This window comes from Arvicola amphibius, chromosome 2, assembly GCF_903992535.2.
Source record: "Arvicola amphibius chromosome 2, mArvAmp1.2, whole genome shotgun sequence".
NCBI classification, from domain to species: domain Eukaryota; kingdom Metazoa; phylum Chordata; class Mammalia; order Rodentia; family Cricetidae; genus Arvicola; species Arvicola amphibius.
Window position 1 is genome coordinate 34,684,324 of NC_052048.2, and position 13,042 is coordinate 34,697,365.

Below are 13,042 nucleotides of genomic sequence, written 5' to 3' on the forward strand. Positions count from 1 at the left end.
GGTGTTCCTGAGTTGGCAGCAGGGAGCTGGGGCTTCTAGGTAGCTTATGTTGAGCTCTGAGTTTGAGATAAGCAGCAGGCAAGAACCAGAGAGCAGCAATATAGAAGGAAAAGCAGAGGCACAGGGGCCCAGGACTACCCTGCTAGAAACCATGGTAGTTATCTAAACTAGAAGTGTGGCGTCAACTCCTTTGCCACATTGGTTACGGTGCCAAGGATTCAGTATGGGTAACAGCTATGGTATCGGAGAGTACAAACCTAGACAGTCTTTAACATGACAGAGAGTTAGTTCTCTTGGCCAGTGCTAAGCCTCAGGAGGGCTTTATTGCTCAAGGGCCCATGGTTAGAGCAGGCTCTCCAAGGTCTGACTGCCTGTGGAGTTTCTGGAGGATAGGTGACTTTCAGGTCTCTCCAAGCTTGAGGTGGTGTGACTCACCCCCTGCCAGCAGAGCGTGGACTTTGCCCCCAGGGACAGGGACAAAGCAGTGAGGGCCTCTTCAGCCCTGGCTTGGGCTCCTCTGCTCAGTATAGCCAGAGCTTGGGATAGAGAAACATGGAGTGAGTTGGGCTGGGGCTGGGAGCTGCTGAGGAATCAGTGGGGGTGGTAGATGCTGGCTCAGCTGTAGTTGATATGGATTCAGGGAAATAGAGAATAGGGTGAAAGACTGGGGCAGAGGGTTTCTGAGTGGGGGTTGGGGATATAGTGGGTCAAAGAAAGAAAGAGAGGGACCCTCTCCCTTCCTTCCCATTCTAACCAGATGGGTTTCTACCTCCGATCCAGGTCTAACACAATTCAGCTGACAAGAATGGACTACGCCATGAAGTCTCTCAGCCTTCTGTACCCCAAGTCACTGTCCAGGTAAGGAAAGACAGGGATAGAAAGGAAGGGGGAACCTGGGGAGCCATCTGTTAGAACTTCAAAAACTTTAATAGATATAAAAACCATGTAGGGGATGGATGTGGTGGTGTATGCTTTTAATCCCAGCACTCAGGAGGCAGAAGCAGGCAGATCTTTGTGAGTTTGAGGCCAGCCTGTAGTGGACACAGCAAGTTCTGGATCAGTCAGGGCTACATGGGTCATCCTAGAAGAAGGAGAAGGAGAAGGAGGAGGAGGAGGAGGAGGAGGAGGAGGAGGAGGAGGAGGAGAAGGAGAAAGAGAAGAAGGAAAAGGAAAAAAGAGGAGGAGGAGAAATAAAAAGAAAGGAAAATCACATGGGTGTCTAGTTGAAACACAGATATGACCAGGCATGGTGGCACACACTTTGAATCCTGGGACTCGGGAAGCAGAGGCATGCAGATCTTGGTGAGTTTGGGGATAGTCTGGTCTGCATAGAAAGTTTCAGGTCCAAAAAAGAAAAAGAAAAAAGAAAAAAAAAGTAAGTTCCAGGGCTACAGATCAAGATGCTATCTCAAAAACAAACAAGCAAAGCGCCCATTAAAACAAAACAAACAAAATCCTACAGTGAAGCCGGCAGATATGATTCAGGAGGCCTAGAGGAGAACCCAAGACCTTGCAGTCTGGACAAGTTCCCATCTTATGCTCTCTCTGCCACCGCCACAGTTCCGTTACATCTGGAGTAGAAAGGGCTTGGCACTGGGTGCCTCCATTCCTGATCTCCCAGGAGCCTCACTCCTACTCCTGGTTGTGGGGGCTATTATGCCAAGTCAATAGATAAGGAAACTGAGTCACGGGTTGTGTATTCTGTCACCAGCAAATCTGTAGCACAAACTTTGAATCTGAGCCCAGGAAATCCCAGATCCAGATCCTCTCCACTCCTTTCTTTCTACCCTGTGTACTTCAGAGTCCCCAGATACTCCACAGGGTGGGGGGCACTTCACTCCCCTTCACAGGCAAGGTGACCAAGGCCAGAGAAGCAGAGCCATCCACAGGGGAATGTGGCTGGTCCAAGCCACGCTGACAGGGCTTTAGGGACTTGTTAGACACCCAACCCCTTAGGCTCCACTCAAAGGCACTGGAGTGAGTCTAATTTAGGCAGGATTCCCGCTGATTTTCCTGCCCACTCAAATTGGAGATGTATCTTCGGAAGGGCTGCCCTGATTGATCGGAAGGGTCAGCTGTGGGCAGACCTGAAGGCAGCAGGCAGGTCTTCTGATGTTCAAACTGATGTTCCCAGGCATGTGGCAGTGAGCACTGCCGTGGTGACCCAACAGCTGGTGTCTAAGCCCAGGCGGGAAGCCCTCAGGGCGAGGCCCTGTCGAGTTAGCACGGCAGATCGGAAGGTTCGCAAAGGCATCATGGCTCACAGCCTGGAGGACCTCCTGGGCAAGGTAAGGGATCTGCTGTACCTTGCATAGGCTCTCTCTAAGCCGTGGCGGAGGGTTGACCCTGCGGGTTGCGTCGTCTTTCAGGTCCCTGAGCTGGAAGTCTGTGCACATGCGCAGTACGTTCTTAAGTAGTGGCAGGTTCTTGATGGTGTTGGTGCTGGAGGGTTGGCGTTGCCTGCCTGGAGAGTGATGTGTGATGGCTAAATGACGTGGTCAAGAGACAGAAGGAGGGTCGTACATTGCCATCTTACACACTAACAGTAGGTGGTGGTTACTTTCTTCCTGAAAGGGCTCTTAGTTCCCTTTCCCCAGTATTTCTTACACTAGCAGGAAAAAGCCAGGCATGGTGCCTCGGGCAACCAGCTCCTGCTAACAGAAGCGCTGAGTGCTAAGAGCAGGACCCAGTTCTCATCTTTCCTCCACTGCCCCGCTACAGCTTCTGATTTTGCTTCTGTCATGTGACCTCAGGTCTTTGGCTCATTAGTCAGCTGCACGGGACTGATGCTAACCTAACCCCTCTACCTGTGCGTCCAAGTGGCCCACACAAGCCAAACGTTTGCAGTAGGTTTTCAGCTGTCAGAGCCCATTTAGCATGCAGAGAGCAGAGCTGACTTAACCTTCAAGATGAGGGTTCCATCGCATTCCTGTGAACTAGCTCTGTTCTTCCTAGGCGCAGGTTTGTCGTCTCCTGTGAGGTCTGTGGCTGAGTTGGCCTTGAATCAAAAGAACTCAAAAGGACTGGTTCCCCCTTTGCTCTGAGCTCTGGGGACCACTTGCATCATTATGGTGTTCTTAGCATGCTTGATTCCAACCCTTCACACCCCTTGGTACTTTAGGAGAGCCTTAGAGTTGTGGAATCTGAGGACCTCCTAGTCGGGGTTCTGTTGTCAGGGGATACAGGGAGCAACAGTGAGACCCCATCTCTGCCATACAGACAGTGACAGGACACTTACTGCCAGGGCCTGGAGGTCGTCTGCTGACTTAACCTTCGAGGTGAGCTTTCTGGACTTTGAGTCCATGTCTGGCGGCACAGAGGTGTGGATTGTGTTGAGGGGAGTATAGATGTGGTTGCCACTGGAGAAGTTGAAATTTGATTTTTTTTTGTAATGATTGTTTAACTACATGCATGCCATGGGACACACGTAGAAATGAGAGCATGACTCTTAGGAGTCGATCTTCTCTTTCCATCACGTGGGTCAGCAGACTTGGCAGTAAGCACCTTTACCCGCTGAGCCGTCCCGTTCAACCTTAAATTTCATTTGTTTATTTTAGTTTGTTTTAGGCAGTTAGACATGGTTTTCTTTTATTTGTTTGTTTGTTTTTTGTTTATGGTTTTGTTTTGTTTTTTGAGTCAGGGTTTTTCTGTATAACAGCCCTGGAACTCTCTCTGTAGACCAGGCTGGCCTCGAACTCATAGAGATCCACCTGCCTCTGCCTTCCGAGTTCTGGAGTTACAGGCATACACCATTACTCCCACCTAGAGGAATTTTAAAAGAAGGGCTTTTATTGCTTATTTGTTTGAGACAGGGTCCTACATAGCTGGCCTCAAACTCACTGTATAACTGACTGGAACTTTAGCTCTTACTGCGTCTACCTCCTGAGTGCTGGGATTACGGCCTGTGCCACTGCCCAGTAATGGCATGCTAACATGGTGCCCAGGGCATTGCTCATGATGAGCAGGGGCTCTGCTAGCTCACTCACACACACACACACACAAACACACACACACTCGCATGCACGCACACACGCGCACACACACACTCACATGCACACACACACGCATGCGCGCGCACACATTCACACATACACGCATGTATACACACACACAACTGTGGTGGATTTTTAAAACCAATACGAAGCAAATGAAACTAACAAAACCTGTAAAGAGCATACAAAACATTTGCTGAATCACTGGAGCAGAAATGGCCAGTCTGCTGCCATGAACTTGGACACTTCCCTTGGACATTTTCTTTTCTTTCTTTTTACTTATTTATTTGTACTTCAAGTGCATTTTGTATGCACATATGTCCATGTGAGGGTGTCAGAGCCCCTGCAACTGAAGTTACTGACAGTTGTGCGCTGTCATGTGGGTGCTGCTAAGCCATCTCTCCAGCCCTCCAGTCCTCCTTATGTATTTTTTGTACAAGAGGATATTCTCTTGAATGTTCCTCAGCCATCAAAATGAGAAGACAGTGTAACGTCAGCAGAGCTCATCTCGAGCCTCCACTGGAGCGCTGCTGGTTGTCCCCCAAATCTGGACAGTTTTGTCTTCTATTCTAAAATTATTACTGTGCGTGTATGATGTGTGTATGAGTACTGTTTACATAATGAATAAACAAATCTTTAAAAAATATTTTTTAAGTTGACACCTGGAGATGTTGCTTAGTAGGAAGAATATTTTTCCTAGCAAGAACCTTAACTTACAAACATACACACCATTTTTTTTTCTCTTGTTTCATTTAACTCAATCATCTGAATAGGATTACACAGTTGGCCTTCTCTGTGTAATGTTTTTACTTTTCTCACTGTGTTAACTTTAATTTTTTATTTATTTTTTGTTTTTTTAAATCAGGGTTTCCTTTTGTGTGGCTCTGGCTGTCCTGGAACTCCCTCTGTAGTGCAGGCTGACCTTAAACTCAGAGATCCACCTGCGTCTGCCTCCCGAGTGCTGGGACTATAGGCATGTGCCACCACCACCCAACTTAACTTGAATTTTTTACTTTTCTTGTACTAATTTGTAAACAGAGACTGCTCATTTGTTTCCCAGCTGCCCTGACCCAAATAATCACACAGAAACTGTATTAATTACAACACTGTTTGATCAATAGTTTAGGTATATTCCTAGCTAGCTCTTACATCTTAAATTAACCCATTTCTATTAATCTGTGTATCACCATGAGACTGTGGCCTACTGGTAAGGTTCTGGCATTTTTCTCCTTTGGCAGCTACATGGCATCTCCCTGACTCCACCTTCTTTTTCCCTGAATTCAGTTTAGTTTTCCCCACCCAGCTCTATTCTACGCTGCCACAGGCCAAAAAGCTTCTTTATTAACCAATGGTAATAAAATATATTCACAGCATACAGAGGGCAATTCCACATTGCTAATTGTTTTCTAAGATGTATTCTATACCAAGCAAACATACAATGCTGCCTCATACTTTAAATTTACTAATTTATTGATACCAAAAGATATCCAAACACTCATATTGTGGGGAGGAGGTGTTCAAGACAGGGTTTCTCTGTGTAGCTCTGGCTGTCCTGGAACTCACTCTGTTGACCAGGCTGACCTCAAACTCAGAGATCTGCCTTCTTCTGTTTCCCAAGTGTAGGGACTAAAGGCATGTGCCACCATGCTGGAACACCAGCCATTCATATTTTAATGTGATATAACAGTAGTAACAGATGGTTTACCAGTGTTCACATTACCCCAGACTCAGTCAGGGGACAATCTTCAACTCGACGTTGAACTGGATACTCTTCCTTTCTTTGTTCCCACTCCCCATTCTTTCTGGAGACAGGGTCTCGGTATGCAGCCCTGGCTGGCCTCCATCTTCATGGACAGACTAGGCTAACCTTGAGCTTGCTGAAAACCCCGTCTCTGATTTCTGAATACAAGGATTACCAGTGTACACCATCCATCATAATTGACTGAATTGTATTCTTTTAAATATTGCATTGTGGGGCTGGACAGGTCACTTCAGATGTTAAGTAAGAGCATGCTTGTTCACTTCCCAGCGCTCACACCGGGCTGCTCACAATCACCTGTAACTCTAGCTCCAGGGCATGATGTGGACACTCTGGGCAGATGCTCAATCCCACCCACACAGACATTTACATACAATAAAAATAAAATTTTAAAATAATGGCCAGGTATAGCGGTACATGCCTTTAATCCCAGCACTTGGGAAACAGAGGCAGATGGATCTCTGTGAGTTTGAGCCCAGTCCACCCAGTCTACGCATAGCAAGTCCAGGCCAGCCATGGCTACAAAGTATGACCCTGTCTTCAAACAAACAAACAAAAAAATGAACAACAAAAAAGTTTAACTGGGTTCAGTGGTATAGGCTTGTAATCCAAGTTACTTGGGAAACTGAGGCAGGAAGATGTAAACCGAAGGCTGAGGCCTGCCTGTGCTACACAGTGAGCTCCAGGCCAACCTAAACAATTTAACAAGACCCCGTCTCCAAACAAAGAGTACAAAGAAGGCTGGGGATACGGTTCAGTGTTGCAGCATTTTCCCACATGTGTCTGAGACCTCCGACACCCTCAAAATGTGAAGCTCATGGCATGTAACGTATCTCACTAAATAAAACCACACCTATGACTCTCATTCTATTAGACTGCTCTGTTTCTTGGGACTCGGAAGTACTAAGAACGGGAGTGGGGCCCCCACAGTACGGTCAGTCCCCTGCATGGATGAATGGCAGCTCACTTGCTCTCTCTCTCTCTCTCTCTCCTCTCTCTCTCTCTCTCTCTCTCTCTCTCTCTCTCAGCTGAGATCCTTTAATGAGGGCCTTCGCCCCCCAACTCTGTGACTCTATAGGGATGGTAGAAATGTGACCAGCCTTCTTTTCCAGGTCCAGGACATCTTGAAACTTAGACACAAGCCCTTCTCCCTCGTGCTGGAGGAAGATGGTACGATTGTTGAGACAGAAGAATATTTCCAAGCCCTCGCAAGAGATACCGTGTTCATGGTCCTGCAGAAGGGTCAGAAGTGGAAGCCCCCATCAGAGCAGGTGACCGTCTCCCCAGGCAGGGGTGATTGTTGAGAGCGTGGGAGGAGTCCCGGATGCAAGCTAACACGGGCTTGTCTTGCAGCGCAAGAAGAGACCCCCGCTATCGGATTCCCAGAAGCCGACTAAGAAGATCGATGTGGCCCGGGTAACCTTCGACCTGTACAAGCTGAACCCTCAGGACTTCATCGGCTGCCTGAACGTGAAGGCGACCCTTTATGACACATACTCGCTTTCCTATGACCTGCACTGCTACAGGGCCAAGCGCATCTTCAAGTGAGTGGACCGGAAGAGCCGGGGACAGGGCGGGAGAGAAGCTAATGCAGAACCTACCTGTCTGCCCAGAGCTGAGCTCTCTCAGGGGCTGGAGCAGCACTGGGCTAACAAAGAAAGACAGTCACATCTGTGAAGGGACTTATCTAAGAGACTTGGTTTACATTAGGGTGGCAGAAGGTATTTTAAGATTACTTCTTAGGGGGCTGGAGAGATGGCTCAGAGGTTAAGAGCACTGCCTGCTCTTCCAGAGGTCCTGAGTTCAATTCCCAGCAACCACATGGTGGCTCACAACCATCTGTAATGAGATCTGGTGCCCTCTTCTGGTCTGGTGGCATACATGCAGACAGAACACTGTATACATAATAAATAAATAAATTAAAAAAAGATTACTTCTTAGGGCCAGGCTGTGGTGGCATACACTTTTAATCCCAGCACTTGGGAAGCAGAGGGAGGCAAATTTCTGCGAATTTTAGGCTAGCCTGGTCTATATATCAAGTTCCACTGGGGCTACACAATGAGACCTTGTCTCAAAAAAATTGTGCTAAAATCTTCACATCCAAAATTTTTCTGCTGAGGCCACTTTAAGTGTCTTGCTCGGCAGTACAAAGTAACCGACCGTGTTGTGTAAGCATCGTCTTGGATTCCAGAACTTTTGCACCAGGCAGCAGAAGCTGTACTCAGTAAATAATTGCTCTCGGTTCTCTCCAGAGAGCCTGCTGACCTTTAGTCTACTCTCTGTCCCTCTGTTGATCTACCCTAGATACCTGGTAGAAATATAAAGACAGGGAGAGCTAGGCCGTAGTGGTGCACACCTTTAATCCCAGCACTCCGGAGGCCTCTAAAGGCATGCGGATCTCTGTGAGTTCGAGGCCAGCCTGGTCGACAAGAACTAGTTCCAGGACAGGCTCCAAAGCTACAGAGAAACCCTGTCTTGGAAAAAAAATCACAAAAAGTTATTTTGTTTTATGTGTATTGGTGTTTTGCCTGTATGTATGTATGTGTGAGGGTGTCAGATCTTACAGTTACAGACAGTTGTGAGCTGTCATGTGGGTGCTAGGAATTGAACCTGGGTCCTCTGGAAGAGCAGTCAGTGAGCCATTTCTCCAACCCCCTAAATATTTTATTTTTGGGGTGTGTGTGTGTGTGTGTGTGTGTGTGTGAGAGAGAGAGAGAGAGAGAGAGAGAGAGAGAGAGAGAGAGAGAGAGAGAGAGAGTTGGTGTTGTGTGCATGTGAATGCAGATACCCGCTGTGAGCACGAGCCTCTGGTCCCCTGCAGCCAGTGATGCAGGTGTCTGTGAGCCTCCTGGCGTGGATGCTAGGAGCCTACTGAGTCCTCTACACACTTTTAACCGCAAAGCCATCTCTCCAACCCCTAAAATATGTTTTATGCGAGCTGCTTATAATTCTAAGTGTATTTCTACTCCCCTTGAACCAGCCCAAAACATCAATGCACGTACTGAGTGAAGGTTAATAGAAGTTAATTTTAAAAAGTTTATGTATTTGATGTGTATATATGAATGTGTATGAGTACATGCCTGCCATGACATGAGAAGACAGGTTATCTCTCTTTAAAATATTACATTCATTTTAGTGTGTATGTGTGTGTGTGTGTGTGTGTGTGTGTGTGTGTCTGAGTTCACTGGCCCAGAGCTTCCATACGACCTGAGTGTGACCATCAGGGAGAAATTTTGACAGGTGGTCCTCTTCTTCCACCATGGGGTCCTTGAGATAGAACTCAGATTACTGGGGTTGGCAGCCACAACTGCCTGTACTGAGCCATCTTGACGGATCTGAGAAGACAAGGTTAACACTAGGTAGGAGTATTTCTTCTTTCTTTCTTTCTCTTTCTTTTTTCTTTTTTAGTTTGTTTTTTGAGATAAGGTTTCTGTGTGTAATAGCTCTGTCTGTACTGAAATTCTCTTTGTTGACCAGGCTGGCCTTGAACTCACAGAGATCCTCCTGCCTTTACCTCCTGAGTGCTGGGATTAAAGGCATGTGCACCTCCACCACCACCCAGCAGTATTTCTTTTTCTTGTATTTCCTCTTCCTTATTGTTCGTAAAACCAGCAACGCTAGTGACCCTCACTGAGTCCTTGTAAACAGCCATGGGAGAACCTGGATTCAACCACTGCTCTTGACGGCTTTTCCTGCTTTCTGTCCATCAGATCACATGCTGAATGCTTCATGTTAATTTCAAACTCATACCCCATTTTACATGCTCAAAGCTGGGACTCAGAACCCCGGAACCTCAGAACTAAAGTAGTTTAAAGCTTTTTTTTTCTCTAATACAGGTCTCATGTGTCCCAGGCTAACCTCCCACCTACTATGTAGCTATGGGTGACTTCGAACTTCTGATCCACCTGCTTCTATCTCCACAGTGCTAGGGAGTTCTAAGTTACAGACCTGTATAGCCACACCGGGTGATTGCGGTGTTGGGGATAAACCCAGGGCTTTGTTCATCAAGGACAAGGACTCGACCAAATTAGTTTACATCTCCAGTCATTATAATAGAATAGTTAAAAGCAAACACACACAAACCACTCTGAATCAGTGTTCAGCTCTGTCTGGTCCAAGTTCTATTCTTAGTGTATGATCATATCAGGCATGAGAGCCTGTGGCTAGCATTCTGAACACTGACCTGGAAAGACTATAAAGTCTAGGAAACAGTATCACAAAGGGCAGAAGTATATTATGTAAGTTAATCTGGCTGGCCCAGAGTGGCTTAAAAAATATGGGATGGGGACATAGCTCTGTGGCAGATCAGTTGCTTATGCACGAATAAAGCTCTGGCTTCCACCCCCAGCACCACAGGAAAGAAAAAATATTATTACAAGAATATAAAAACTTTGTTTTGAGAACTCAAGTTAGCATGGGAAAAAACAGTAGAGCCAGGACTATGTGAGCCGGGTCCTGGTTTCTGTCTGTACTTGGAAGGGTTTTAGTTGTTTTGCTTCAGTAATACTTAGATCCTCCTAAGGGGGAAAGCTAACTTGAGCCCAGTATGGTGGGGCATGTCTGTAAACACAGCACATGGGAAGACGAGGCAGGAAGATTACTACTTTAAGGCTATGTGGGCTTTATCTCCAGATTCTATCTCAAAAAGAGCCAAATCAAAACAAAACCAAACCAGAAAAGTTAGGTGTGGTGGCACATAGCTGCAACAGCCTTCAGGAGACTGAGGCAGGAGAGTACTGCGAGTTCAAAGGCAGCCTGAGCTACATAATGAGTTTCTAGCTAACTTGAGCTAGAGCGCGAGACTCTGTCTCAAAAATAAAAGAGAAAGAAAGAGAGAGAGAGAGAGCATAGAAAAACGAAGAAAATATTTGGGGAGATAGGATGGAGAGTGTTCTCCATGTCTGATCTGAATGCCTTGCTGTCTCCCAGGGAAATGCTCCGCTGGGCCCTCTTCAGTATGCAGGCCACAGGCCACATGCTGCTTGGCACCTCCAGTTACATGCAGCAGTTCCTGGATGCCACTGAGGAGGAACAGCCTTCCAAGACCAAGACCCCCTCCCTCCTCCCTGCGTGTCTGAAGATGCTGCAGTGAAGACCTAAGTCCTCAGAGGCCTCTGCAGCCAATGACTGGGGGCCCGGCACTCTGCTGGAAGCACCCGCAAGCCTGGCACCTCGCTCACAGCACAACAGGAAGGATTGGAGCCCTGGGTGCCTGGTCACAGGAGAACTTCCTGGCCTGGCCCAGTTCCTACCTTCCTGTCTCAGGTAGCTTAGGGAACCAGCATGAGTCCCTGGCACAAAGTCTGCCACCTTGTCTTCACATGCCGCCTCTCTGCTGTCCCCTCCTGCCTTGACCATGCTCACCGTGCAGCACACATTGCTATGGTGGCCTCCAGAATACTTTGACCTCAATCAAGACAACAAAATGAACAGAACACCACAGTGACAGCGAGGCCTGTGGTGGTGGCACGGGAAGGAGAAAAGGAGGGGGATTACCAGGGGATCCTCTGACCAGGAGTCCCAGCCATTACTCCCTCCTGCCCCGCAGGTACACATGGCCTTGGGGGTTGCTAGAGTTTGTAAGAGGTAGAAGGTTAGCTAAAGCCAGGATGACATTGATGCAGATTTTTGGGGGACCTTATCTGTGTGAAGGGGAGACTTTGGGGTCATACAGATGGTTTTGAGTCGCCCAGGCCCCTCCTGTAGGAACCTAGTAAACTCACCAGTTCACCAAGCTGGACTTGGATGGAATTGGGGCTTCGCCTGTCATATAATAGAGATTGTGTTCCCTAGGGAAAGTGGCACAATTCCTCCGCTTGTTCTCATTCCCCACTAATATGTATGCTATTAGAGTCTGAAGTAAATTATTTATGCTGAAACCTCATCTTTGCCTGTGTTCTTTGTGTGAAACCATTTGCCAAGAAGTACAGGAGATAGCATTTATCATTATTGGTGTGTGTGTGTGTGTGTGTGTGTGTTTGTGTTTGTGTGGGCACACGCGTGTGTGCATGTGTGTGTGCTGGTATGCTACTACCATGGTGCAGGTGTGGAGGTCAGAGGTCAACTTTCATTCCGCTCTGGGTCCCAGGGACTGAAATCAGGCTGTCTGGCTTGCACAGCAATTGCTTGTATATGATGACTGTATCGGTGGCCCTGTTTGCTCTTCTAGATACAGAGTCTCATGTCACCCAGTCTGGCTCCAAATGTGTTATTTGTGGAGGAGGACCCTGAACTTCTGATTCACTTGCTTCCACCTCCCAAGTGATCGCATTACAAGTGTGTGAAGCACCATGTCCAACTTATGTGGCACTGGAGGATTGAACCCAGAACCCAGGGCTTCCAGCATGCTAGGCAAATGCTCTACCAACTGCGCCACATCCCCAGCCCAGCTCCTTTTTAATACATAAGGTCCTGACACTGTGAGATGCAATAAATAAATAGATATATAAATGTTAAAATAAAAATCTGCAGTTGGTTTTTGAGGCCTGACACATTTGGTGTTTAGACAGACCATGTAATTCATGTATGTAAGGTGAATCAAACCACTCTTTTGATTCTCAGTTGTTGTATTTTATTATTTTATTTGTTTGTTTGTTTGATTGATTTGGTTTTTAGAGACAGGGTTTCTCTGTAGCTTTGGAACTTTCCTGTAACTCGCTGTGTAGACCAGACTGGCCTCGAACTCACAGAGATCCACTGGTCTCTGCCTCTGGAGTGCTGGGATTAAAGGCATGCCACCACCGCCAGGGTGTATTTTATAATAACCTTTCACATGTCCAGGTTGAAGGGTCCTGGTACATCTATGGGGCAATTTATCAGTGCCTATGCCAGCTTGCACACAGTTCCCTGTTTATGGTTAACACCTCCACCCTCAGGATTGCAAAGTGAGTCTCTAGCCTGGCACAGTGACCCCAGACACTGCAAAAACAAATCAAGAGCTCTGAGGAGGAGGAGTCAGGTCTTCTCAGAGTGAGTCCCATTTATTGGCCACAGCTGCTCGAGGGGGATGAAGCTGGAGGAGTAGGTGGCACCCGTACCACACTGGCTGTGCTTCAGGGGCTTGTAGGTGATGGAGAACGTACCAGGGGAGCGGCTGATTGTCTGCGGTTTAATTTCCACCTGGTTGAAAGTCTTTACATTGTACAATCCTACCATGCTCCCTACCATCTCAGGCAGGAGGATCGTGTCCCCCAAGTGGGTCTGTACCACCTCTGGCTTCCCCATGGGTGGCGCCTCCTTCTTGGCTTTTCTCAGGCACTTGAGTTTCGAGTACTGCTTCCACCACAGGCCA

The 13,042-nt window shown here is 47.4% G+C and overlaps 1 protein-coding gene across 1 annotated transcript; it reads left to right on the top strand.

The window, feature by feature from the left end:
* The first annotated feature begins 424 nt into the window (after positions 1-424).
* Positions 425-11,635, top strand: Cidec (cell death inducing DFFA like effector c). The gene is made up of 6 exons (XM_038320179.1): positions 425-557; positions 781-858; positions 2,135-2,288; positions 6,864-7,022; positions 7,105-7,295; positions 10,681-11,635. The coding sequence occupies exons 1-6, from the start codon at positions 553-555 to the stop codon at positions 10,841-10,843; spliced, it is 750 nt and encodes a 249-aa protein (XP_038176107.1). The 5' UTR covers positions 425-552; the 3' UTR covers positions 10,844-11,635.
* Positions 11,636-13,042: the final 1,407 nt, after the last annotated feature.

Coding starts and splice junctions, on each gene's coding strand:
- Cidec (XM_038320179.1), top strand. Junction 2,289..6,863: donor TGGAGGACCTCCTGGGCAAG/GTAAGGGATCTG, acceptor CTTCTTTTCCAG/GTCCAGGACATCTTGAAACT. Junction 7,296..10,680: donor AGGGCCAAGCGCATCTTCAA/GTGAGTGGACCG, acceptor GCTGTCTCCCAG/GGAAATGCTCCGCTGGGCCC.